The sequence below is a fragment of the Simochromis diagramma genome, unplaced genomic scaffold, assembly GCF_900408965.1.
Source record: "Simochromis diagramma unplaced genomic scaffold, fSimDia1.1 OVJJ01000421.1, whole genome shotgun sequence".
Lineage (NCBI taxonomy): Eukaryota > Metazoa > Chordata > Actinopteri > Cichliformes > Cichlidae > Simochromis > Simochromis diagramma.
In genome coordinates this window covers 7712402-7737169 of record NW_024387250.1, presented here as the reverse complement: position 1 = coordinate 7737169, position 24768 = coordinate 7712402, and the positions used below count along the sequence as shown (strand labels likewise).

General features: G+C 38.7%; 1 protein-coding gene across 2 annotated transcripts in view; it reads right to left on the bottom strand.

Moving 5' to 3' along the window:
• Positions 1 to 24768, bottom strand: part of sh3pxd2ab (SH3 and PX domains 2Ab) — a 59319-nt gene that overhangs the window by 28317 nt on the left and 6234 nt on the right. For both annotated transcript variants that reach the window (XM_040001425.1, XM_040001426.1), the window contains exons 2-6: positions 20122 to 20202; positions 12060 to 12135; positions 11309 to 11385; positions 10456 to 10547; positions 3335 to 3366 (exon numbers count right to left, since the gene is read on the bottom strand). In XM_040001425.1, coding sequence (XP_039857359.1) covers positions 3335 to 3366; positions 10456 to 10547; positions 11309 to 11385; positions 12060 to 12135; positions 20122 to 20202 — 358 coding nt within the window. The remainder of the gene's footprint in view (positions 1 to 3334; positions 3367 to 10455; positions 10548 to 11308; positions 11386 to 12059; positions 12136 to 20121; positions 20203 to 24768) is intronic.

Sequence of the window (24768 nt, the reverse complement as noted above, 5' to 3'; positions counted from 1 at the left end):
ATCTTTGTCCACATACGCATGATAACAACAGAATAGGGACCCACTCATAAAAACACTGCTCTACAGCACTACTAGAGGCAGTGTAAAACAACCCACAGTGCACCTTTAACTTCACTGGATGTTGCTGATATGAAAAAAAAGAGACTGGAATCAGATTCAAACCGCTAATTTAATGAGCGAGACTCCTCCACTTCATCAGGTTTTCCAGTAGAAAATCTGACGCCTGCACCACCGAACAACCAGAACGTAAGGAAAAAGAAACATAATGGATCCTCGGTTTTACTTACACAAAATCCTAATAAAAAATATGCATTTTGCAATTTTTTTCCTCAACAGTATAGTCTTTGAAGAACTGTCACTAGTGATCTCTTATCAGAAACCATGCATCCTGTACTGTATCTGTTCTGTGCTGCAGGGGCCAGAGTTCAGGAGAAATGGAAAAAAAATTCTACACCAAACCTAGAAATCTGTGCATGAAATGAGCTGTTATATGACAACAACTAAGAAAAAAAAACATCTGTTTGATCGACATTTGATTTAAACCTTAACACATTTCATGTACTGCTTGACTCATAATTATGTACGACTGAACAAAAATGCCCAGTATTCAATAGCTTGTCATTGACAGGGAAGCTTGCTGAAGCAGCGTACGGCTGTTAAAGTGGTTTGGAAGTCCTCATTTGCCTTAATGATTTCCTATGCCAGTTTAAAAATCACATCCATCTGCAAACACAAACAAACACACAGCCCTCTTGACCCACCCACCATCTGACTTGTTACCAGATTCCTTCCAACACGCGCACGCGTACACCCATGCATACTAAATGTAGTATGTAAACTCCCTCACAGACACAACCTCATCCACACATATGCACCCCCGTAGGTCCTGAGAGACCTGCAGCTCAAATAAAGACAGCAAGTCTGCACACATAAACACACTCACTGGGCCTTTGCGCAGCACTGACATGGTTTCCACTTGCCACGTAAACCTCCTCTCCTCTCCAGCTGCTTTTCACATGCACTACACCCTCAAGCGCTCCATTTCTTTCTTTCCTACTCAATTTCTATCTGTCTTCTGGTCAGCCAGCTCTCTTTCTGAACGCACATAAATACTAAATCTTTTAAGCTCCTGAACTTCGGCATCCTATGAGCACAGTAAGCAGCAGTTGATCCTGTTTCCTTTAGAGGTTCGCTTCTGACAGTGTGTCTCTTCACCTAACAGTGATTCATGCTGACCAGCTGAGTATCGGCAGTCAGCCCTGACAAATCCATTATATGCTAAAAAAAAATATGGCATGGCTTTCTTTGAATCTCGTGTAGATTGTTGCAGGGCTATGATGCAGAATCAATCACTGCTTCGATCTTGCAGGGCTCCAGAAGCGTGAGTCACAAACAAGAAATGAGATGTGGGTCTGAATTTTACTGAAAACACATGACAGATGAGATCCCCAGTTTATATAACACAATATCCTTTCACTACACTTCTTTTCACTACCCTCCATCTAGTATCAGCTCTACCAAAAAACACAAAAAGAGAAGAGGAACATTTTTTAAATCCCAACACAGCAAATGATGACAGAACTGTCACGAAGCCAAAGATGATAACAAAACAAAAGTGAATGATCATCTGTGAGTGTGCTGTTCCTGTTTTCTTCTCTTCCCAGGTAAACAGCGTTCCAAATCAAACCTCTAATCGCTCAAAGTTTTGTGGTGAGGGGTTACATTCTCTGTTTTAGGCAGGGGATCAGTAAACTCTTAAGGGAAACCTGCAACATGTAATTATGGAATACATAAGCTGCAGCTACAGCAGAAATTCACCACAGACTCACTGCACTTATCTGCTGTCCTGCTTTGAAAGAGAAATATCCATCTTTAACCACTAATGTCCAGCATGGGGACTATACTGGGGGGCTTCAAGATCAAGTATGGGGAGCTTAAAACAGTATGAATAACAAACCAGCATACGTACCAGATATAAAGTGTATTATTGTGCTTTGATTAATAAGACTTGAACCAAAAAAATGTTTAAAATAAGAACAAATACATGCATATAATAAAGTCTGCAAAACAGATCAATTTTAGATCTAACTAAATTATTCAAAATAAAAAGGACAGCTACTACATGATAAAACTTTCCAGGCAACTGATATGAATATAACTGGAAGCCAATCTAATATCTTGCACAGACTGAATGCAGGCAACACGCACAGACACACACACACACAGCTGAAATAAGACAATTTTTTCCATTCCAGTATGTAGCTGGAATTCACTGTTACATAAAGCCTCAATACCGTGGAACGCATAATGAAATTAGGCTGGGGTCTTATTTCGTTTGGTGACAATTCCAGTGCAGCTTTTCCTCAGAGTGGATCACCCACAGAAAATTAACTTCCTAGGAGCTTTTATAGCCCAGCTATGCCGTACGTAACTGCGGCAGACTGCAGGAAGGGATTGCCAAAGCAACTTTACATTTGATTGCAGGACGAACGTGTAATTTGTAACGCGTGCGGGTATTCTGAGACTTCGAGCACGCAAGTGGATGCATGCACAAGAACTGGACAGCTGTTCACTAAAACTCCTCTCATGCTTTTCCTGCCACCTCCTACGCTCGTATCCCCATGCTCAGCTGAGTCACTCAGCACGCTAACACACAAAATATTAATGCAACGGCCTATTCTGGCAATGCAAATGCAGAGGCACAGACAGGTGGTCTCGCCCACATTACACTGTTTTCCTGACCATTTAATAATACCACAGGATTGTTTATGGCACCAGAGTCACACTCATGGCGGACAGTTTGGAAAAAAGAAAACAACACATAATTCACAGCAGCACAACCAGAAATGTACATGTTATTTATTTAATAGTTTTATTTCTAAACTGCCCCAAACAGTTATCTTCATAACCAGCTAATCTGCAACTTATTTTCTTGATTAATTGAGAGATTCAGATTGTTTAGTCTCCAGAGAGGCCTAAAACCAAATATAATCAATTTACTGTCACATGGGGCAATGAAAGGAAGCAAATTCTGCAATTAAAGAAGCAGAAAAAATCATTTAGCATTGCTATCGAAGCTGAAAATATTAATATCATATATTTACTGATATATTAAAATCTTTATCGTCTTACTGAGGTCATCTATCTTCTTAAGCCCCCACAAGAGATATCAATTTTTTTCCATTATCAACAAACACTGATCTCATTTTCAGTTCTGCCTAAGACTCCTTAAGTCTTTGACAGGTAGAATTGCAGGAGTTGCCTTTTCTTTTAAATTTAAAGCGGTACAACTTTTTTAAAACCCATGAAAATTAACATAAGGATATTTTCTTACCCGATTTACGTTTGCCAGAGCCTCCACAGTCTCTGCAAAAGAAACAACACCAGAGCAACATGGTCAGAATGAGTGTGTAAGCAAGAAAGGCCAGAGCATTTATATGACTGGTTACAGCTGAATCTTTGCCCGGGACCATCCAAGTACAGTTGGCACACAAGTACCAGCCAAACCCTCGCTGAGAATGCACGAAGAACTTGACCCACTACCAGTGGGAGGGAGACAGGGTGGGATACGTATGAGTGAGTCGCACAATAAGTGTGTCAAGGACAGCAACAAAGGAACCCATCGACCCTTTTAGCCAATGTGTGTATATTTCTGTTAAAAAGCCAGATATGTTGTACATGAGGGGGATGCAGCTGCCTCTATTTAACAGAACAGCGTTTATTGACTTTACAACAGTATCATATCCCCCTTTAAGTCCCATTCATCTTAAGATGTGAAAGCATCTTTCTGTTCCGAACTATGAACTGCAGATAAAAACACTGAAAGGAAGCGAGTTAGTGTCAATGAACCTGCTCTGTGCTTTGACACTCATGAAGGTCACAGAGCAGCGACTATCCCTTCACTGCACCCACGCTTACTGCGCTGCTCAAAACGCTGAGCTTAATCAGCAGAGATGGGATATTTATGTTTACTTTGTCAAAATACTATATGCACTTTTCCCACTCAGTGTACTGCAACTTGTGAAAACACATGCAAAGTCTACCAAACAGAGTACCAAGCTGCAGGTAACAGCAATAGAAAATTTATGTGTTTCATTTACTCAAGTGAAGCGTTTTTTTCTCTATTTTTTTAAATGCAGTGCATGCGCTGTTGAATTCGTTAAAATGCTTTTCTGAACTGTTTGTGGTTTCTTTATTTGTACGCGTTCTCTCAAAAAAATGAGGGTTGATTTGTGACGGCCACCTCGTATTACAACAGAACATGTCATTAGGCTAATTTCCAATTGTCACCGTTGTTCGATTCAGCCTCTTTCACATTGACGGAAATTTGTCATTTAGAGACAGGCAATAAATAAATGATGAATAGTTTTTAATTAATTCATTATAGGTTTGTTGATTCAATTGGAGCACTCACGCTTCATTAATTGCATGCAGGCACACAAGTGATGGTACTTCACATAATTACTCCATTCAGTTTGATGGGAATTTGTTTATAAAGTGGAAATGCGTAAACATTTCAGGCCAGACCATTTTAGGAAGTTTGGGCTGAGTGTTATGTCCTGGTTTAGTTAACTTGCAGAGAGAAAACACCGAGGAGAAGTTGAGTTTTGACACAGATGGGAGCAGACACCTGGCTCTATGAAGGGCCAGCAGCAGGACTGGAGCCACAGCCAGTTATGGATATGAGCACATGTTTGGATAAACCCTGTCCAACGTTTGCCAGGTTACAGTCTGTTCATCAATACTCAGTGTTTGATTTAACCAAGTTACCAAAAAAAACCTGCAATTTTCAAAGTAGATTATTTGACACTGCTGTACAAATAAGCTATTTCGCATTTGTTTTACATCTATATAATGAAATAATGTAAAATATATATATATATATTCATGATAAAATAATATCGGCACAATTTCTCTTTTTCCCCGATGAATGAGCAAAGTAAACACAGATAATTTATGAGACAATTATAATAATGAATTGCTTATAGATTGATTAAAAGATTAAATAATAGACTGACTAAACTGACACGGAAACAAAAAGGCCATGAACTGAATTTCGACGGCGTAAGAAAAATCATTAATCGTTCACGATGAGCAGCAATATAAATGTCATATCTTTCGATAAGATTGATGAACAGAACAAAAAACAAAGTTAAACTTTTGCGCCAAGCCACATAAACAAAGCTGTGGATTAATTAAAAATGCATAGTCCAACTAACAATGGAAAACTTTAAAACCCCAACTTTATAAGGAAAACACATCTAGGGTTTAACAAGGGTCAGAGGTCAGAGGAGAATGGGCAGGCTGCTTTGAGCTCATAGGAAGACAACAGTCACTCAAGTAATCACTCGTCGCCACCAGTCTATGCAGAAGAGCATCTGTAAATGCAAAACCTTGAAGAAGAACAGGAGCAGAAAACTACACAGTGTGCAACTACTGTCTGCTAAGAACTCTAGACGGAGGCTACAATTCTCACAAAAATTGTACAATAGAAATGAGAAACATGTCGCCTGGTCTGATAAGTCTCAATTTCTGCTGCAACATTCAGATAGTAGGGTCAGAATTTAATGTAAATAGCATGTAAAAAGCATGTATCAGCGATTCACACTGCTCATAGTGATGTAGGTCCGTTTTCTTTGCACACTTTGGGTGCCTTAGTTGCAGTTGAGAATCCTTTAAATGCTCTATCTCAGCATGCTGACCACGTTCATCTATACAATCTACCGATCTTCTGATGGCTGCTTCAAGCAGAATAACACAAAGCTCAAATTATCCCAAACTGACTCTTGAACCTGACAATGAGTTCACTGCACTCAAACTCCAGATCTCAATCCAGCAGAACACCTTTGGGATGTGGTGGAATAGGAGGCTCACAACTTGGATGTGTAGCCAACAAATCTGCAGCAACTGTGTGATGCTATCATTTCAAGGATGGCCCAAATCTAAGGAATATTTCCATCGCCTTGTTGATCCTGTGCCACAAAGAACTGAGGCAATTCTGAAGGCAAAAAGGGCTCCAACCCAGTACTAGGGAGATGTGGAAAGTGTGTGTTATTCCATTGGTTTCAGATTTTCCTATGTGTAAAATTGTTATAGATGTTAAATATTTCTTAATTATTTTAAAGATGTCTTCATTTGTTTTTATTTTGCCAAAATCTGCTTGGGCAGAGATGAAACTGAAGTAAGGCGGGGAAGAAAAGTGGAGATAAAGGAGACTCTTGACATGCCCTGCTTGCTTGTGACCTGTAGCACAGAGGTGGAGTAATATCTCTCCCAAGAGGAGACTGAACACACAGTCCTGGCTTTGTGTACTTTCCTCTTATCACCAGTAAAATCTAATAGGTGAGAGGAAGGCAAGGGGAGTGAAAATATGTCCAAACACTATTAAATGTTTAAGACTGTGCTTGTGTATTTAGAGGTAAATTTCAACCTCTAAATACACAAGAAGCTGAAAAATAGTTTTTTCAAGCCATAAAGCTTTAGTTTCATCATTCAGACCAGGACGCACATACAGTGCAGGACACACGCACTAGCACTGAACACATCATTAAAAATTCAAACCCGTGAGAATCCATCTGAAGCTTGAGTTGGGAGTGACCATCTGTTTGCACATAACTGCAAACTCTTTGTTGGTGGGCCTATTACAAAAAAGGAATGTGTAAGATATTAGTGCTTTTTTCTCGCATTTTTCATCCAAGCCAGAGGACTGAGGTATCTGCCTTTCTTCAGCACACAGACACTTCTGCACGACCTCAGATTAACCTCTGCAGGAGTAACCTCGAGCTCCAGAGTCAATGGGTCGACATCATTGAGCAGCAATCCATTACGATAGGGTTGTGATTTGCACATAATCTCTTACTACACCGTTTCTGTGCATATCCTGTAACAAAAAAAAAAAAAAAAAGGTGGTGAGGTTGACTCAAATCCTCACAAAGGCACACACACTGCTGCAGTCAACCTCATGCGTACTGGCCCCAATCTCCAGCAAAGCTTGGCTATGATCACACACTGATGTCAGGTTAAAAGAATGTTAGTTTGACTGTGTATCAACCACTAATAACTCTCCTTGGGGTGAAACAATGATGTCGAATTAAGACTTAAGCTGTAAAGAACAACTGCGTTTCATATCTTTTTAAAATCCTTTGCCTTTTGTTGTATTAATCATGTTCTGTATATGCAATCCCAATGTGAGGGCTCACCCTCCAGTTAAGTACAAAAAGCAAGCTGTCACGTGTGTTTTGGCTGAGATTAAGGTTAGGGTTTGGCATGTAACAACTATAATTAAGGTAAAGGAGGTTAGTCAGGACATTTTCTTCCCAAATTGCTTGTGTTTACATCCACATACATATATCAGGAAGAAAAGGGCCACCGATTTTCTACAAAAACATTATATGTTTTGAGCTGATGCTGCAAAAGTGATAAGAATTTAAACAAAATTCAACTATTTCACTGTTGAAAATGATTAACCTCCTTCATCTGTCATATGCATAGAAGTGACTAAATGAAGTTAAAGTTAAGATGGAGGACTGACCTTCAAAGTCACACCTTATGGAGGCAATTTTGTTTCTTGCATCGCTGTTAGATTTTCTTTTCCTTTGCCAACAGAGCTTTTGCTCTGAATCATTGTGGATCATTAGTGTCATGTTGATTTTAATGATTTTGTAACTTCTGATACTAATTTCTCTTGGATATGATCGAAATTTGCAAATGTTCCAAAATTCTCGTACGAGTAATACTTGGATTATCTGACTGATCTGAATCATAACATCTTAATCCGAATTTGTTTAGAGCTTATGCATAATATAAGCTAAAATATAGTGTGTGTGTGTAACATCACTACTGCAGGCTGCTATTGTATTGCATCCCATACATTAACACTGTGATTGTGTCCTCTTGGTGACTTCTTATATTAGAATAGGACCACTTGGTTCAAAAAGAGAAATTTAAAATCAAATATCACTCTCTCTTTATTTTTTATTAACATTTGTTTTGTTAATATTTTAAATGTATGTGATTCTTTTATACAAATGAAAGAACAAATACAACAGAACAGGTGGTGTATCTCGTCTCCTTTTTGTTTTTTTCCCTCTTGATTGACTCAGGATAGTTTCCAAGCTCTTTGGTTAACAAAAAGAAAAAAGAAAAGAAAAATGAGATGGTGTGGTGTAAACTTAATTTGTCTGTATGAAAGGTAAAATGTTATTTTAAATTGACATTATGGACATATGTGCCTGTTAACTAGATTTAATTATACTTCACAACACTCCCGTAGATGCTGGCCTCAGAGGTGGGAGTCCTGAAAACATTTCCCCTCGGAGGTTAATAAACTGGAACTTACTGCAGTCACACTGCAGATACAGCCCATGGATAGTTTTCACTAAACAACAATAATACAGAGGCTGGCGGAGAATGTATTATCTCCAGCAAAACACCTTAAAGCTAACTGATGTCAAAATGAGTTAAATTGCTGTGTTTCAAACAGCAGAAACATCCACTTTCAACTCTGCATCACTGTAAAACACTGAAGTGTTCAAAGACCGAGGACTAAAACTTTGAATTTGAATTTTATATTTAGCCACTGGCTTTCATTCTCAAAAAGGAACTCTAACTTCAAAAGGTCTTCCGCATGTTTCTTATCACAACCTAATTTGGACTCCAGGATGTAAGATGATTTGTAAGACTACTAAAAAAAAAAACAACATGTTTTTATTATACAAATTTATAACATCTGTCTCTCCAAATTTGTCTCAAAGCTTCTCTGAAAGTTCCCCTTTCTTGTGAAATATACAGTGGCTCTCGGCCATTAACCGTCTGGAAATATTTTAAAAGAGGATATCATAATTTGAACGAATTGGGCGAAAGCACTGTAAGAATCCCTTTTGTTTAATTGCATTTCAACCACTCACTGAAAAATCATTTTTAGTGATTTCCTAACAATAAGAAATATTCAGATGTCTAAGAAGTATCAACATATTAGTTAATCCTTTTCGATGGCATTGTTAAAAAACCCAAGGCATAAACACAGGTGAGTTTTTTTCTCATTAAATCTGCCTTTTTTCTAACTTTCCATATAGCCAAACACAGCTTTATAGATAGATCGATAGAGCGATAGATAGAGATATGTAGTGTCTTTTAGTGTCTTTACTCAAAAGATTGCAAGGCTTACTTCACCAATATACTACACATTTAATTATCAATATAAATCTAATAACCCAATCAAAAGCTGAACGCAGACTGAGGCATGCATTTATGATGGATGAGGCACCATCTTTCATTCACCCAAATTCTATAGAAACGTCTTGTAATTTTTAGCCAATCATGTGGCTCCCTCTTGTGACAAACAAAACAGTACCTGTTTTTTTTTTCCTGTGCAGTGACCACTGTTGAACGTTAGATGGCAGTAGCATCAACAGGCTTGGACATGAGCAACAGTGCATCTCTATCGAAGCTGTTTGCAGGGCATGTTTGAACCGTGTGGAAGGAAATGTCATGACAGGACCAATTTTCTAGGTTGATTGGACGCATTTTTAATTGCTTTCATGACCTCTTTCATCTATTTCATTGTGTTTCAGTGAGTGTGAGTGAAGCTCTATTAAATCTACAGGCAAGGTTTTTCGTTTCACAAATAAACACTTCCATAACCATTATTTGTAATTAAATAAATTAGCCGAACAGGACAGCAGAATGGTTCTTTTACATTTTTAACATATTAAATATTTAGAAAAACTATTTGTTTCACAGCTGGGTGTTAAATATCATAATTTTAGAGCATAAAAAGAACATATTTTCTGTGAATTGCCCAGACCACCCCAGGAGTAAAAAAACAACTTGGGCAGCAGGTATTATACTTTAAGATATCAATTTAAGCTACGCTGGACTGTCTCTGAGATTAAGGGAGCCTCTCACTTTGAAGTGAGATTAACATGCAGGGGTATTAGAGGTTAGAGGTGATGGGCCCACATTGCTGATAAAAATATAATATCCCAGACATATGACTGAACATAAATCTAACGGAAAGAACAAAATGTAGACAATGAGTGATATTGCAGCCAGGCCGGATTTACTCCCACTCTGACTTTGAACTGAGTATGATAAATGGCTCGCCCGAGAGCCTTATCTGCCCTGAGACTTGAACTCCGACGCGCTGTCGTTACACTGCTGATCCTTCCCCATTTGTTCTGGCATCAGGTGTCACCTCCAAGAAATCATTATTAATAAAAAGCAGGGCTTCTCGGAGCCAGATCAATCAATCATCCCTGACAAAGCAAAGCCTCTGGATCAGGATGGGTCAGCACGAATTAAAGGCAGCTGCTGAGCCACACACATTCAGTTTGCTTCCATATCCAATGTTCACATCCCACCAGAGGGCAATGTTTGGCGTCTAACAGTTCATGCATACAATGCCAATGCTCAATAACAGCTTGTGATTTCTAGCACATAGTTATAGTTACTCACTCTGTGGGAGGGTTGAGGTCTTCTGACTTAGTCTCAAAGAACTGAAGGACCTCCTCACTTTGGGAAATGTGGGTGGGAAGTTTCATCAGAGCCTAGGAGAGAGAAGGGTGGGAGAAAGCTACTGATTCCAATAAAAACAATAAAAGGTCACACTAATGTGTGTCAGTTTGGACTGAGTAACTGGTTTATAACACTTAGTCACTACCCAGTCAGATGAGAAAACCAGGCAGAGATGTGGAGGGTGTGCAGGGGAAGGAAGAAGGCTCTGAGCACAGAGAGAGGGTTAAAACAAAGAGAAAAACACAGACCTCAGTTTGATTGAAATTAAAAAGACACCCTCATGTAATCTGTATTTTCAAGAAATCTTTGTGCCTTTATTCATTCATTTCAGGTCCAATAAATGAGAAACTGCTGCCACACTTGGCAACACACCTGCCCCACATTCCCATCTGTGGGCTAATAAGCATAAGAGGATCAGGTAGCTATCTGCACTCATTGCTACAATTAAAGTCTGCTGATTCATTCTTAGTCTCTCTTTTGTTTTTACCCCTGCGTGCCCCCATTTCCCTCGTTTCCTTCATATGCTGCCTATTTACATTGGTGACAGGAAATGACAAGCACAGAGAGCAGTTGCTTTCCTGTTGAGGCTGGTGGAGGGGAGATAAATGTTGAGGCCTTGAAAAAAACTGTGGTAAATGTTCAGAGGGTAGAGCACTGACAGAGATAAAGCACTCTTCCAAACAACATATAAATTAAAAATGAGTAGTCTCTTCAATAAGAGATGCATTGTGCTGCGCACAAGTTGAGAAAAATCCAGCTCTGGAAACAGTGAGGCATGCAGCTTTTGTCTTACTTTGCAGTAATTATCCAGGTGCTTCAGCCTTCTGACGGCTACATCTCTTATGTGACTGCGGCGAAATAAGACTTTACCTGAGGAAAAGCAGAGCACTGTCAGGTGTATATAACAAAAAACACAAAAATATTATGATTAAATGCTTAACAATCATGCTATGATTTAGGCTTAGACATTTATAAAATCCCAGCACGATCCCTTTCCAGCTCAGCTGGTACTGACACTGAGATATAAAATTCCAACCAACATATGGAGAACTTCTCTGGAGCTGATTGCTCTCAACTAGTGGGACTAATGTGAGGCAATTGAATCCACTTTTCCGCTTTTTCCCATTTCCTAATTTCTAACTCTTATGAGACTGAGATTGCTAAGAGCATGAAGCCTACTAAATAGAAAAATAATGCAAACCATTTGGGGGTTTAAAGGAATACAGTTCACACCATGGTGGGCTTACAGAGAGATCAGAACGGCACTGGGCAGACTTGAGCAGCACAGCTTGTCTAACAAAGGATCTCTTCACTGCTCTCCTCCGCTCTGGCCCACAATGAGTTTATCAGATTAGACAAATCCCTTTCTGCTAGCCTCCTACTGAGATGGCCGACCACAAAATGATTTGGCCCGGATGGAGAATGGAAGCCAATAAAACAAAGCAATGTGGTAGGCGATGCTATGAAGTGTGTAGGAGGAACAACAAAATGTCTAATAAGACAACACTGACAGTGCCGAGTGTGTGCACACTGAGTTTAATCACCTGGCAAAAAAGGAATTATTCTCTTTTTGGGGTCTTTTTGTCCTCCATCAATTGGAAATTTGTCAAGGATTCGCATCTGCAAAAAAGAAAAAAAATTAAGAAATAAAAATGAAAATGTAACACGAACATTAATTGTGGAGCAAAACTTTTTTAAAAATCCCCCTTTCTAATACAATAAAGACATGAAAGGCAAGCAATTATAATCATGTAAATGCTTGATGGCAAAAAAAAAAAAAAAATCAAACAAACTGTCAATTATCTATCGCGAGTTTAAAGTGGAGTAATCTGTGATGAGATACAGGAAAAGGGGGTCTGAAAATTCTCCAGCAACAACTGACCATTTTGTAACAGTACATGAGTTCAACACAGAGTATAATTATATATCATCTGAAAAACCATTTAAAGTGCAAACCATTTCACTTTGATAGCTGGGGCAGCAGTCAAGGTTACATCACCCTCTTATTTGAAAAAAAAAACCCTCACAAGGAAGCCACTTAAGCAGCTTAAAAAGCCATCAGGGTGCATAACAGGCACTTTGATGTTGACACTTGATACATATGTCTATTTACAGCATCAATCTCTCGAGAGATTAAGCAGGGAGCGAAACAGAGCTAAACAATGAAAAACAACTGTTTTACAATGAAGATTTCCTTCTGAGGGTAGCTGTCCCTATCAGTTTCAACATGTTTCTCCTTGGATACGCATATTTTGTATTTGGTGAAGTTTTGATGAGTGCTAAAAAAAAAAAAACATGCATTGCATGTGTGTTACATACTACAAACAAGAGTAGGTATGTATTTTGCTGCAGAAGGACATGGTTTTTGTTATTTTGCCTGTTTACACTACCACAGTGAATTTTAAATTAACCAGTAAGTATGTGATTGAAGTGTAGGCATTTGGCTTTAATTCAAAGGGTTTCAATAAGAAGTTTACGTTAAATATTTAAAAAACTGCAACGCTTTTTAAACCCAGTCCCAAATCTCCAGAGGCACAAAAGAAGGATTGTCTTTAAAACCTGGATGAAAATCTCCTGCCTGAAGTCTACCCCAGTCTACCCCAGTGAATGTGGGTTCTTCTTTATACTCTGCCAGGCTTTTTCTCCAGCCACCTGGAGTTCCTGTTTGTGGATATTTCCCTTTGGTTTTGCATTTACTGAAAAACATGTTCATCTGGGTTGAGATCGTATTACTGGCTGAATCTGGCCACTTTTGGGCTGCTTTTGCTTTTGCACCATATGGCTGAAACTGAGCAGAGAGTATATCCCTGTACACTTCAGAATTCACCCTGCTGCTTCTATTGGCAGTCACATCATCAGTGAACGCAGTGGGAACCATATATGGCAATGTCTTATTTCTCCACCATTTTTGACAGATGATATCGTATGCTTCACATCATGAGCTGTTTCTTTCCTTCTCCATACTTTTGTCTTGCCATCATTTACTTTGGTACAAGTTAACCTTGGTTTCATGGGTCTAAAGCAGTGCAGGCTCTTTTATGTTTATTTTCTGGCAACGTCTAATCTGGCTCTCTTGTTCTTGAGCGTAACCAGTTGTTTACACCTTATTGTAAACATTCATGAAGGCGTCTCTCGATTGCAGACTTTTCAGACAATGACACACCTACCATCTTGCTTTCTTGACTTGGTTACATGTTCTAAAGTTGTTTTTCTAAACCATGGAAATAATTCTGTCAACATGCACTTTAGCTGTCCTCTATGGTCTTTCAGGCCTTTTGGTGCTGCTGAGTTGGCAGCTTTATTCATTCTTTAAATAATGCACCAGACTGTTGACTTGGCCACTCAAAGTTTTTGCCATCTTTCTGAAAGGTTTATTTTTGTTTTTCAGCCAAACGATGGGCTCCTTCACTTGCACGGACCTCATATTTTAAATTACAGTGGAAAGCCATAAATACAAAGCCCATAAATTCCTTTGCCTCCAAATAACAATGGAACAGGCCTCACTTGGCCAGGAAACTACTGGTCAGTCAACTGTCCAATTGCGTTTGAGCCTCTGGGTATAAAATGGGTGTACTAACCTTAACAGTTCTAAACAGTTAATGCAAAATGTATTTAAAAACCCTTGAATAAAAGCTGACTGTCTGAACTTTCATCACATGCTGACTGCCTGATTTAAAAAATCCATTGTGATGTGGTACTTTCAAAAGGAAAATATATCTTTGTCAAACAAATGATGGACCCAAACTGTAGTATCGTCTTTGTATTCACATGAGAGCATCTTACAGTAACAGGTTTAAGATGTAGATGTAACCACGCCTTAATTTTTCCTCCCTTGCCTTGTTCCAGATGTGCTTTACCAGCAAATTCTGTGAGTATCAAGCTGAATCACACTCAACTGGGAGGAGAAGGAAAGGTCTCAGTTTAAACTGAGCCAAAAAGAAACCAGGTGGACAAACAGAATCAGGCTTGGAGGTTAAAGTTGGATCCAGTCTGTCTGGGTCTGTGGGAGTTGTTTGTAGGACTTGTGCAGCAAGAGGTGGTTTGGTTTGATGTTGTGGTTTTTTCGTTTCCACTTTAATCTGCTGGCTTTGCTGAATCTAAAAATTTCTCCCAGGGCATAGCATGTTCCCCCCTCTCCCCCAAACTACAGACTGCTAACAAGAAATGTTTTCCTTTGAAATGGACAGTCATCATTATTGTGTTTTAAGGGCAAAGCAAAGTGCAGAGTATAAAGAATCGTCCTGGTTAACCACACCTGCACATAGCCATGGTAAAATTCCTAATCTTACGGTGATTACAGTCTAATGCCGAGAAGGCACGACATTAAATATGTATGTAAACCAGATTGTGTAGTTTAGGATGCTATGGCAATAACATAACTTTACAGGCTAGGCTGTAATTCCTCCAAATCCCAGTAGTTATAACAACCATATTGTTTATTTGATACACAAAGCTACACGCTCATCATGTTATCAGGCTTACAGCTGGATGTAGCTGTGTACTCCCTCTAATACAGGAGTGTTCACTCAACACTTGTAAGAAACTGCCTCAGCTTTTCATTTGGGAGTGAGGATGACATCACTACTGGAGATCTACGTGGCTACACTCACAGCTCCATGGGACAGTTTGGAACAAAAATCTGATTGAAAACACTCCTCATATTTTGTTTACCTTTAATTCAGAGGCTTTGGGGAGCAGAGATGGTGTAATTAATCTATATTTCTATCCCACGCTCTGCCCAGGAAACTGCAGTGTATTTAAGTTGTAGCGTTAACACTGGGGAATGTCTATCAGGCAACAGGTGCTATGATGTAATGACATGTCCTGTCTCTTTCCACACTGTTTGGTAATCAGTGTTGTGAATAAATACCAGAGGAAGGAACTGCAATAAAAAGTCAATCATCAAACATATCTTTATTTTGTCACAATGATGTGAATTATGGTGACTGGAAAAAAACAGAAATAGCTTCTGTAAACTGTAATGATAATCTCTTGAGCCATTTAAAAATAACTGAGCTCACAGGAGAAAGGAAGAAGAAACCGACACAGACACTGAGCTGTAACAGAAGACAAAGAAACTGTTCTGAGATAGGAATGTCTGAGTGGGAAAACAATCAGATTTCATTGCTGGGGTGTGTTTTGACATCTTCTTTGCAGTTGTCTACTGCAGCGAGATCGTGGTGCAACACCCTTTTGGATAGAGTAATAATAACAATTTACTACAGTCATATTAAATATTTCAAAGAAATCTAGAAATTCCTATGAAACACCCCATGATTAAGCAGCAATGACTTAAAGAAATCATTTTCTATGTGACAGTCTCTCACAAGATTCTGGAGGAATGGCCCGCACTTCTTTACAACGTTGCTTCAGTTCATGCATAGTTCTCTTAAGGTCCTGCCACAACATTTTAAGGTTGAGGTCTGGACTTTTTCTGAACCACTGCAACACCTTGATTCTTTCCTTTTCCAACCATTCTCTTGCTGCTTGGCATCATTGTGCTATTGTGGGACCCAGTTTCAATAAAGCTTTGGCTATTGGACAGATCGTCTCACATTGTGGCTTCAAAACAAGCCCAAATAATCACCCTTCCCCCACCATGCTTGACAGTCGTTTAAGGTGCTGATATGCTTTGTTTTGTTATCACGATCTCATCTGTCCCCAGGACAGTGTTCAACAAGACTTACTGTTTGTTCAGATGCACATTTCCAAGACAAAACCAAAGCGCCCACATTCTCTAAAGCAAAAGAGTCTTTCTCCTGACAGTTCTTTGGAACAAGCCAAACTTGTTCATATGCGTTCCTGTTTTAACTGCACTGTTGTAAACTTTAACATTTAAAATGCACCTGATGCCTATAGAGTCTCAGATGTAGCTCTTGGGTTTGCAGTTTCTCTGAGAATTGCACCGGCTGATCATGGGGTGAACTTGCTGCAACATCAAGTCCTGCTCCAGAAGAAGCAACATGAAATGACTACAAGCTTGCAGATGAAAAATTGGGTGGTGTGGAACAAGATTTTTATAGTTTAACCAAAACTATACTACAAAACTAAAAAAATACATGTGAAAAAACATTTCAGTTAACTCAAAATAAAAACGAGACTTTTTTTTTTAAACTTAACTGAAACAATTTTTTGTGAACTTTGGAAAATAACTAAAGTAAATAAAATTTGCCTGATGAGGTTTTGAAAGACATGCTTATTCAGACTCCGGATTTCTACAATACTATGACACACTATCAGTTAACTGCTTAAAAAAAGTTATGTGTTTTTATTGTAATACCCTTACTAATTTCCTAAAAGAAACTAAACATTCTCAAACAATAAAAAATAGGCTCATGCCAAAAGGCAGTCGGTTTCCAAGGACTCGGTAATGTACATTGCCGAAAAAGTTTTGGTTTCTTCCTGATTCCTTTAGTAATCCGCCATTCATGACAACCATTTGAACAAAGTTGTTTTTATTGTATTATGGCCTATCATTAAATACAAAACTACTAAAGGTGTGGTTGCTTTGAGTGCCAGCAATAGTAACAGTAGCCTGTAGCTGTCTGAAGGTTTTAGTTCACCAGAAGTGAAGCCTTCAGACAGCTACAGTCACTGAATAGAACCATCGGACTGTTTTATGGTGTTGGTGTCTTTTGGAGCATTTTTAAAGAAATTATCTAACAAATATCAAAGCTTGCTGTGTAGTCAATCATAACAACAGCCCATCAAAGAGCTATTCACCGAGGTAAAATAAAGTATCTTATTTGCAATTTGCTATTAATTAGAAGGTCTATATCTGTGTGACTTATAAATCCAGTTTATAAATGCATGTCATTAATCAGGCTTGCTAATATAGCTCTAAAATACCAAATGGTGCATCCTTAATAATGCTTTATACCATATTATGGTGCCTTTGCCAATTCCACATCTTAGTTTTGGTTCTCATTAACGTAGTTAATCTGGGTAATGTAGTTTGATCACATTTAGTTTATTTGTGTCTTAGGTGTCTCCTTGTCGTTTCCTACCAGGTGTTTCTCAGTTCTTGTCACTTCCTGTTTTTAGTATTACAACAAACAGGATAGGACTACATTAACAACTGCTACACTTCCAAGTCTCATTTCAAGGAGAAATCTTGGTTATGTAGGTTAAAGAGAGAGAGAGGGGGGGGGGGGGGGTTAAAACCAAGGTAAAAAAAATCTAACTCTTGTCATTATGCTACACTATTACAATGCTAAATTGTTGCTGCATCATTTTAAATAACCTTATAAAAGCCATTCTGAACGTGTGATACCAATGTTGGAGAAAAATAACCCTTCAAAGCTTTTAAAGTCCTGATTCATGTCAGGAATGTAGGACAGAGAAATTATAATGCAGACAGGGTAGAGCTCACTGCTGGCCTAGTCACTCAATCCCAAAATAATGACAACTAAGGGATTTTGGAGAGGTTTCTGTCCAAAAGGAAACCAGGCCAGCTTGCACACGCCACAATCCCCCCTGTGGAATGCTGTGACCCATGCGACCTATACGCTGTGGTTTAAGGGTGTGTGTGGAGGGGGAGACCACACTCGCTTGACACACTGACCAAATCTGCTCACGTCAAACATGTGCAGGTCAATAACATTTCCCTTTGACAACAGAAACAGTGCTTGATGAAATTCAGGCTCAGCAATCTTCTAGCATAGAAACAAATGTCTCTAAACCAAGAAATCAATGTGCTTAACTCTGCACATGCATTACAAAGAGTGCACTTCACTTTACGTCAGCAGAAAAGACAAAGGGGGGAGGAATCAGATAAAAAAGGAGACGGGATCCTGGTAATTTATGATAACTGCTTCCCAAAGGAGCAGTTATGAACTATCTTAAGTGTGCTGGAGAGGTTTGAAACTTCAGCAGTGAGTGCATTTTTGGATGTCAAATTGGCAGTAAAAGAGAATACTTCATCTTTAAAAGACAATCAGCCAAACAGCTTGTTGATGACAATGATTTGTATATAGCCAGCTTTAAATTACTAAAACGATTTTAGACACGGTATGAAAAATTGATTAAAAAGGCGTTTCTTGTTCTGTGACCTTATTTAGCTTTTCAACTTGAATTCATGGTTATCTGATGAGATCATGGTCACATTTGGCCCCCCTCTTTTCAGCTTCTTGCGAACACAAAACACGCAATTGTGCTACGAAAAGAGAGCAACTGTGAAGAGTTTGGAAAAGACTGTAGGTGTCAGTTGGCAGACACACAAACAAGCTCAAACTCATTTGAGAATTGAGTATTTGAAAATTCAGACGACAACGAAACCTTTATTGTTGCAAATTATTGCTTCTGAGGCATCCAATAGCTGTCTTATCTTATTATCTTATATCTTTAAAGTCAGGGTGACAAAATTGCTCTTTACCACAACCCCCAACCTACAAGAGCCTCCCTTTTGAATCGAATGCATTTTGGGACTGGCCTTACTGCATTACTTAAGCTGCATAGTCCTTTAGTATTCTTACTGACTTCAATTCTAAAAATGTATTAAGCAATCCATACTATATGCAACATATATACAGACAAATGCCCTAAACCTAACCATTCTGTATTGACAGCTGCAGAGTGTTGTTCTTCATGATTACCACAACCAGACAAACATACCCTGGCAGCAGAGATCCATGCACAAGACTAATGTTTACAAAGACAGGAGAGGAGGTCTGTTTCAGTCAAACAGACCAGGGCAGACTTTTCCTGGCTATTAGCAAGAGACAAGAGAACAAAGGGTTTCCTACAGCCAGCCCACCAGAGCCAAAGTGCTTTACTGCACTTTGAGAGGGCCATTGGAGAAGGTCCACAGACAGCCTTTTACAAGAAAAGGACTTAATGCACTCATTTAGGGTTTAACTCTAACTTTCTTTCTACCAAACAAACTATAGTATACAAAAAGGCAGATACAACACCCATTTCCAAAACAAAACGTTGATGCTGTGTAGAATCTAAATGAAAACAGAGTGCAATGATTTCACAAAACTCATAAACCCTTATTTTATTTACAACAGGGCATAGAAAACATATAAACATTTTAAACTAAGACATTTTACGATTTCATTAAAAGAATGTTTTGGGGGTGCATTAATGCCTAAGAAAATGGGACCTTGCATAATTGGAAAGACACACCGGTTCTCAGTCCCCAAACATTTACAGACTTTAAGAAAAATACCAGTTTATAAGATTTGTAAATCACTGGATTTTTTTTAATTTTATTTACATTTTACACAGCCTCCCAACATTTTTGGAATTGGGTTTGTATTTTACTGCTACAGGATCCTGTAGAAGAGCCTCAGAAGTTTGCCCCCATACTGCATTCTGCATTCTGAGGTCATGTTTTTTCCTGCATCTGGTGACTGGATTTCCCCTATTTTCCTATTTCCATGCAGTCGCCTTAAATAAGACCTTTCACTAAACAGGAGCTGAACAGAAAGACGTTGACTGAAAGGTCAAACTGGCCTTGCGGAGTTTAATGTTGCAATACAACAACACATAAGACATATTAGAACCATTCTTAATACAAAACATTGAGCTTTTGGGCAACTGCCTGTGCAACTATGAATTAAATCTGTAAAATTATTTTGTAGTCGTTGCAGTGTAACGTACCTGTAGGTCAAAGAATTTGCTGTACCTTCTGTAGATGACATGGGAAGTGGAGTCTGAGTAAGTAACATTGATAAGGTACACCTGCAGAGAAAAGAACAAACAAAAGAAGCCCATTAGGAACAATATCACTTTGTCAGAGACATCATGGCACCGCTTTACCCCTTTCTGACTTTACTTCAAAGGATCATCAAAGGTCAAATAAATTCATTATGTTTCTCTTTGTCAGTCACACATTGGAAAGCCATCAGGGGGTCAATGAGAGGGCCAATAGATTTGAAGCATTGTGTCTCATTAAAAACATGCATATTGAATTACTCTTGTGTATTTAAGTGCAGCCGATTGAATGCAGCTGATTCAAATATTTCACAAGTACAAATATTGAATGCGGCGGTTTAATAAACGCTGTAAGCCTGTTATTTTCTTTGCTGTACATGAATATGAGACTCTCATTAGTTTTCATTTTTGAGTTTTACATTACCAGTGTCACATGAGTCCACTGTTTGAAGGGGAAAAGTTGCTTCCGTTGTGTCAAGTTCTGCCAGTTCTACCACCACAAAAGATAACAAGGAAAGGAAGTGCTGACTCATACTAAAGCGCAAACAGGAGTATCCTTTCCTTGGCACAAATCGGTCACTTACAAAATACTCCCAAAATAAATGTTTTATTTACCTCAACAATAAAAAGCCCCAAAACAACTGCGCTCACCCTGAGGTTCGGAAACAGATGGCTACACCTAATACATTTTCATCCAAACCCATGGCGCAGAGTGTTTATAAAAGCATCATTTACACATATGGTGGCAAGCTGCAAGGACATCAGTTACTAGTTTGAAATGAAGTCTTCTGCTTATTACAAAAGAGTTTTCCAGCAGCTCGCTAATTAGACACAGACAGCCCAAACTCTCTCATATTAGGCAAAAGCACGGTTCACTTCAGAAGCGGAGGGGTTGCAGAATATTATCAGAATATTAATTTGCCATCTGGAGAAGCTGGGACGGAATTAAACCACTAACCTTGCAATTAACAGATGGGTAGCCACAGCTGCCAAGCTAATATTTGATGTCACTTTTGGTAATTTAAGGTGATCTCTACGCAGTAGTGATATAATGTGTGACACTTTAAATGTCATGTTTCAGTTGTATTTATATTTATATTTATGTTTATTGTTATGTTATTCTGATTTTTAAAAAATAATAATAATAATAACAATAATAATATTTTTCTTCTGTTTCATGTATAATTGCTTACACACATGATTTCAGGAGAAATGTATAGCACCTGTGTAGTTTAGGAAAGGGAGCTTACACAAGAAACCACACATGACACTCACTAACTGAATGCACCATGCTATTTACTGAGGTATTCACACTTTGGCACAATCAGATGGCACACAGACTTGACTCTAGCTAGTTTTGTAATTTTCCATCAGTTTTCAATTGTTTCCAGAGTGGGTTTGTTCATTTCAGCTTAGCTTTGTTTTAATCAGTTTCAGTGTTTTAGTCTTTTTAATCATTATAATAGGGTGTTCTTTGTCAGGAGCTGACAAAGTAATTTGTAATACCAAATTACAACACAATCACATTTTGTAAAGGCTGTTGACTCACAGTCATGCAGACCTCCCAAGCCTTACTAAACAGATGCATCAAAGCCTCCTCAGGCTTGGTTGACTAATTTGACCAAAGACTAAAACTAAAGACATTTCATGTTTCTTCTTTTTCAACATGGAGGTTGAGTTAACTAGAAAAAACACTGCTTAAACCAGACCACATGCATTGGATATTTGCATTCTTCTTTATGTGTTTAGCTGAGCTCAGAGCAATTGTGTAACTCTGTTGTTCACACACATTCACGAAGCTGTGAGAGTTTAAATACCTCGATTGGTAGTCACAGCTGATAAGCATGTAGTTAATGTAAATGTGTAAGTATCTAGTTACCAGGAGTGTTAATATAGTAAACAGAGGATTTGACATCTCCTCTACCATAAGCACCCTTTGGAAGTATATGTAAACAAGGCTTAGTTGCTATGTACTCTTTGGCATCACTGCTACAACTGCCTGGAAGGAAGTCACACTTGGACAGTTGAGACAAAAGACAAAGGGCTGCTTCTTTCCTCTCTCAATACCGGATAAGCATTCCAGTTGCTTAGCTCATATATAATGAGATTCCCTCTGGGGGACTTCCCAGTCAAACCTCACCTCCGGCTTTAATCCCAAGAGAAAAGGTCTGTGCCCTGTCTTTAGCTGCCTTGGGGACCCTCCCTCAGCAGGAAATGGATGATTCAATTGATCCCAACTCTCAGGTTAATTAATCCAATTGGACCTGATGGGCTAATTGATTTTTTGCTGTCCCACTGAGACATGGTTCAACTGTTATGGCTCAACAGTTTGAGTGAGATAACATTAAGGCCAGAAAGTCCACAGCTTAAAAGCAGCTCTTAGAGGCTATAGTAAAGAATCCTAACAGGCACAGAAGGAGTTTAACATCCTGACACATCCTGACACAATTACAGTAGCATGTAAGCATACTAATATTATTTAAAGGAGCACTTGTATGCAGTTAGTTTTAATGTCAAGTATTTAACTATAAATAAAAGCACAGGAAAAAATGCACATTTTGAGTTTGTGAATGAAAAATCAAGGTCTAGGATTCATCGCTTTTCACAGCCATACTGTCAATACCTAAAATTTCTGGTTATTCAATGCAATTGTATTTATATAGCACAAAATCATACCAACGGTGATGTGAGGTAAAGACCCTGCAGTAATACAAGGAAAATCTGCAAATTATCCATTTCCAAAAAACATTGTTCTTAACATTATTAAGCATTATGCACTTTTAATTACACCCATATTAATTTTTTGCCAAATATGGTCAGTGGACTGGTACTTATATAGTGGCTTTCTACTCAATTTTGGCAAGAGTCACACAATCACACACACATACATTCACACACCTGTGAAGTACTTTAACTAATATTCAAACAGACATTCACACAGTGGACATTCACGGAGTAGTATTTGGGGTTCGGTGTTATTTGTGTGAACTTGGTATTTAAAATATATATAAACAAAGATGTCCTGTAAAGATCACCTTTCAGTGACAAAACAAACATGCTGCACTTGCTGATGATAAGACTGTAATTACATTGTCATCCTAAAATGCAAACATAAAGATGAGTAAGACCTGTCCAGGGTGTACCCCGCCTCTCGCCCTATGACAGCTGGGATAGGCTCCAGAACCCCCCGCGACCCTGAAAAGGATAAGCGGAAGCGAATGGATGGATGGAAAGATGAGTAAGCACTTGGCAACTGTTAAAAAGAGACATGGCAGGCTCGGGGAGGGGCCAATTTTGGGCAAAGGTTTCTTCCTGTTAAAAGGAATTTATTCAAATAATCATAATAACTCATAATAATAATAATAATAATTTCACACAACACTTTTATGTACGCCTAACTGCTTTGCGTAACATATCCATACCACAGACTTTCACATGCAGACACTGAGTGAAAGTATCAGGAGCTACTTCGGGTTTAGTATGTTTCCCAGGGATACTTGAACATGCGTACTTGGAGGAGCCAGGGATCCTTTCCAATTGGTAGGCGACCCACGCTACTACTCAAGTCCAAACCAACAGCACCTGGTATTCTCAGGGAGTCTCCCATCGAAATCCTAACTAGGCCCAAACTTTCTTTTCTCCTGAGATCGGATGAGATCAGGTGTACTCAGAAAGGTATGGCTCTAAGCCATGTCTTAATGACTTTATCATATGAAGAGATATTTTGGACAGTTGAGACATTTCTTGCCTGATTATACTTCTATTCTCAGAGTTTCTCTCTTATCATGTTATGCTATCAAGAATATAAGCATGCGAGCATGTTCAACATGGACGGTCAACATATTATACCTGCCACGTATATCACGAGAGGCCAGGCTCCAAGCAGACTAGTATAACACGAATGACAACTCAGCTGTCACAGACGGTCTCAAACCATCCATGTTAACAATAAGATGTAATGTGGGCTTAAGATTGTGATCTTGTAATTTACGTAACCTTTTTTCTGAGAAAGTGAAACTCATAGACTATTTCTACTACTAGTGAATCAAGAATATTCATGTATTCAAGTGATGTAATTTTAAACTATGCTTCGGTTCTGCCAAAGATTTCTTCCTGTTAAAAGGGATTTTAAACAAGGGTTTTAAGGGATTTTTTTAACTGATCCACCCATAATAGCAGTTCCAGTGTTATCAAAAAGGAAAGGTTTAAGCCTGGTCTTAACAGTAGAGAAAGTATCTGTCTCCTGAATCTAAACTGGGGAGCTGGTTCCACATAAGAAAAGCCTGGAACCTAAAAGCTCTCCCTCCCAGTCTACTTTTAAATAATGTTGTCAGGAGAAGGATTTTACATTTGATTCTGCATTTAATGGGGAGCCAATAAAGAGAAGCTAATATGGGAGAAATATGGTCTCTTGTTCTAGTCCCTTTCAGTACTCACACCTCAGCACTCTGGATCAGCTGAAGGCTTTTTAGGAAGCTTTTAAAACAGCCTGTAACGAATTACAATAGTACAGCATAGAAGTAATACATGCTTTAACTACGTTTCCTTAGTCACACTGAGACGGGATGTTTTTCGAATTTAGAGATATTGCAC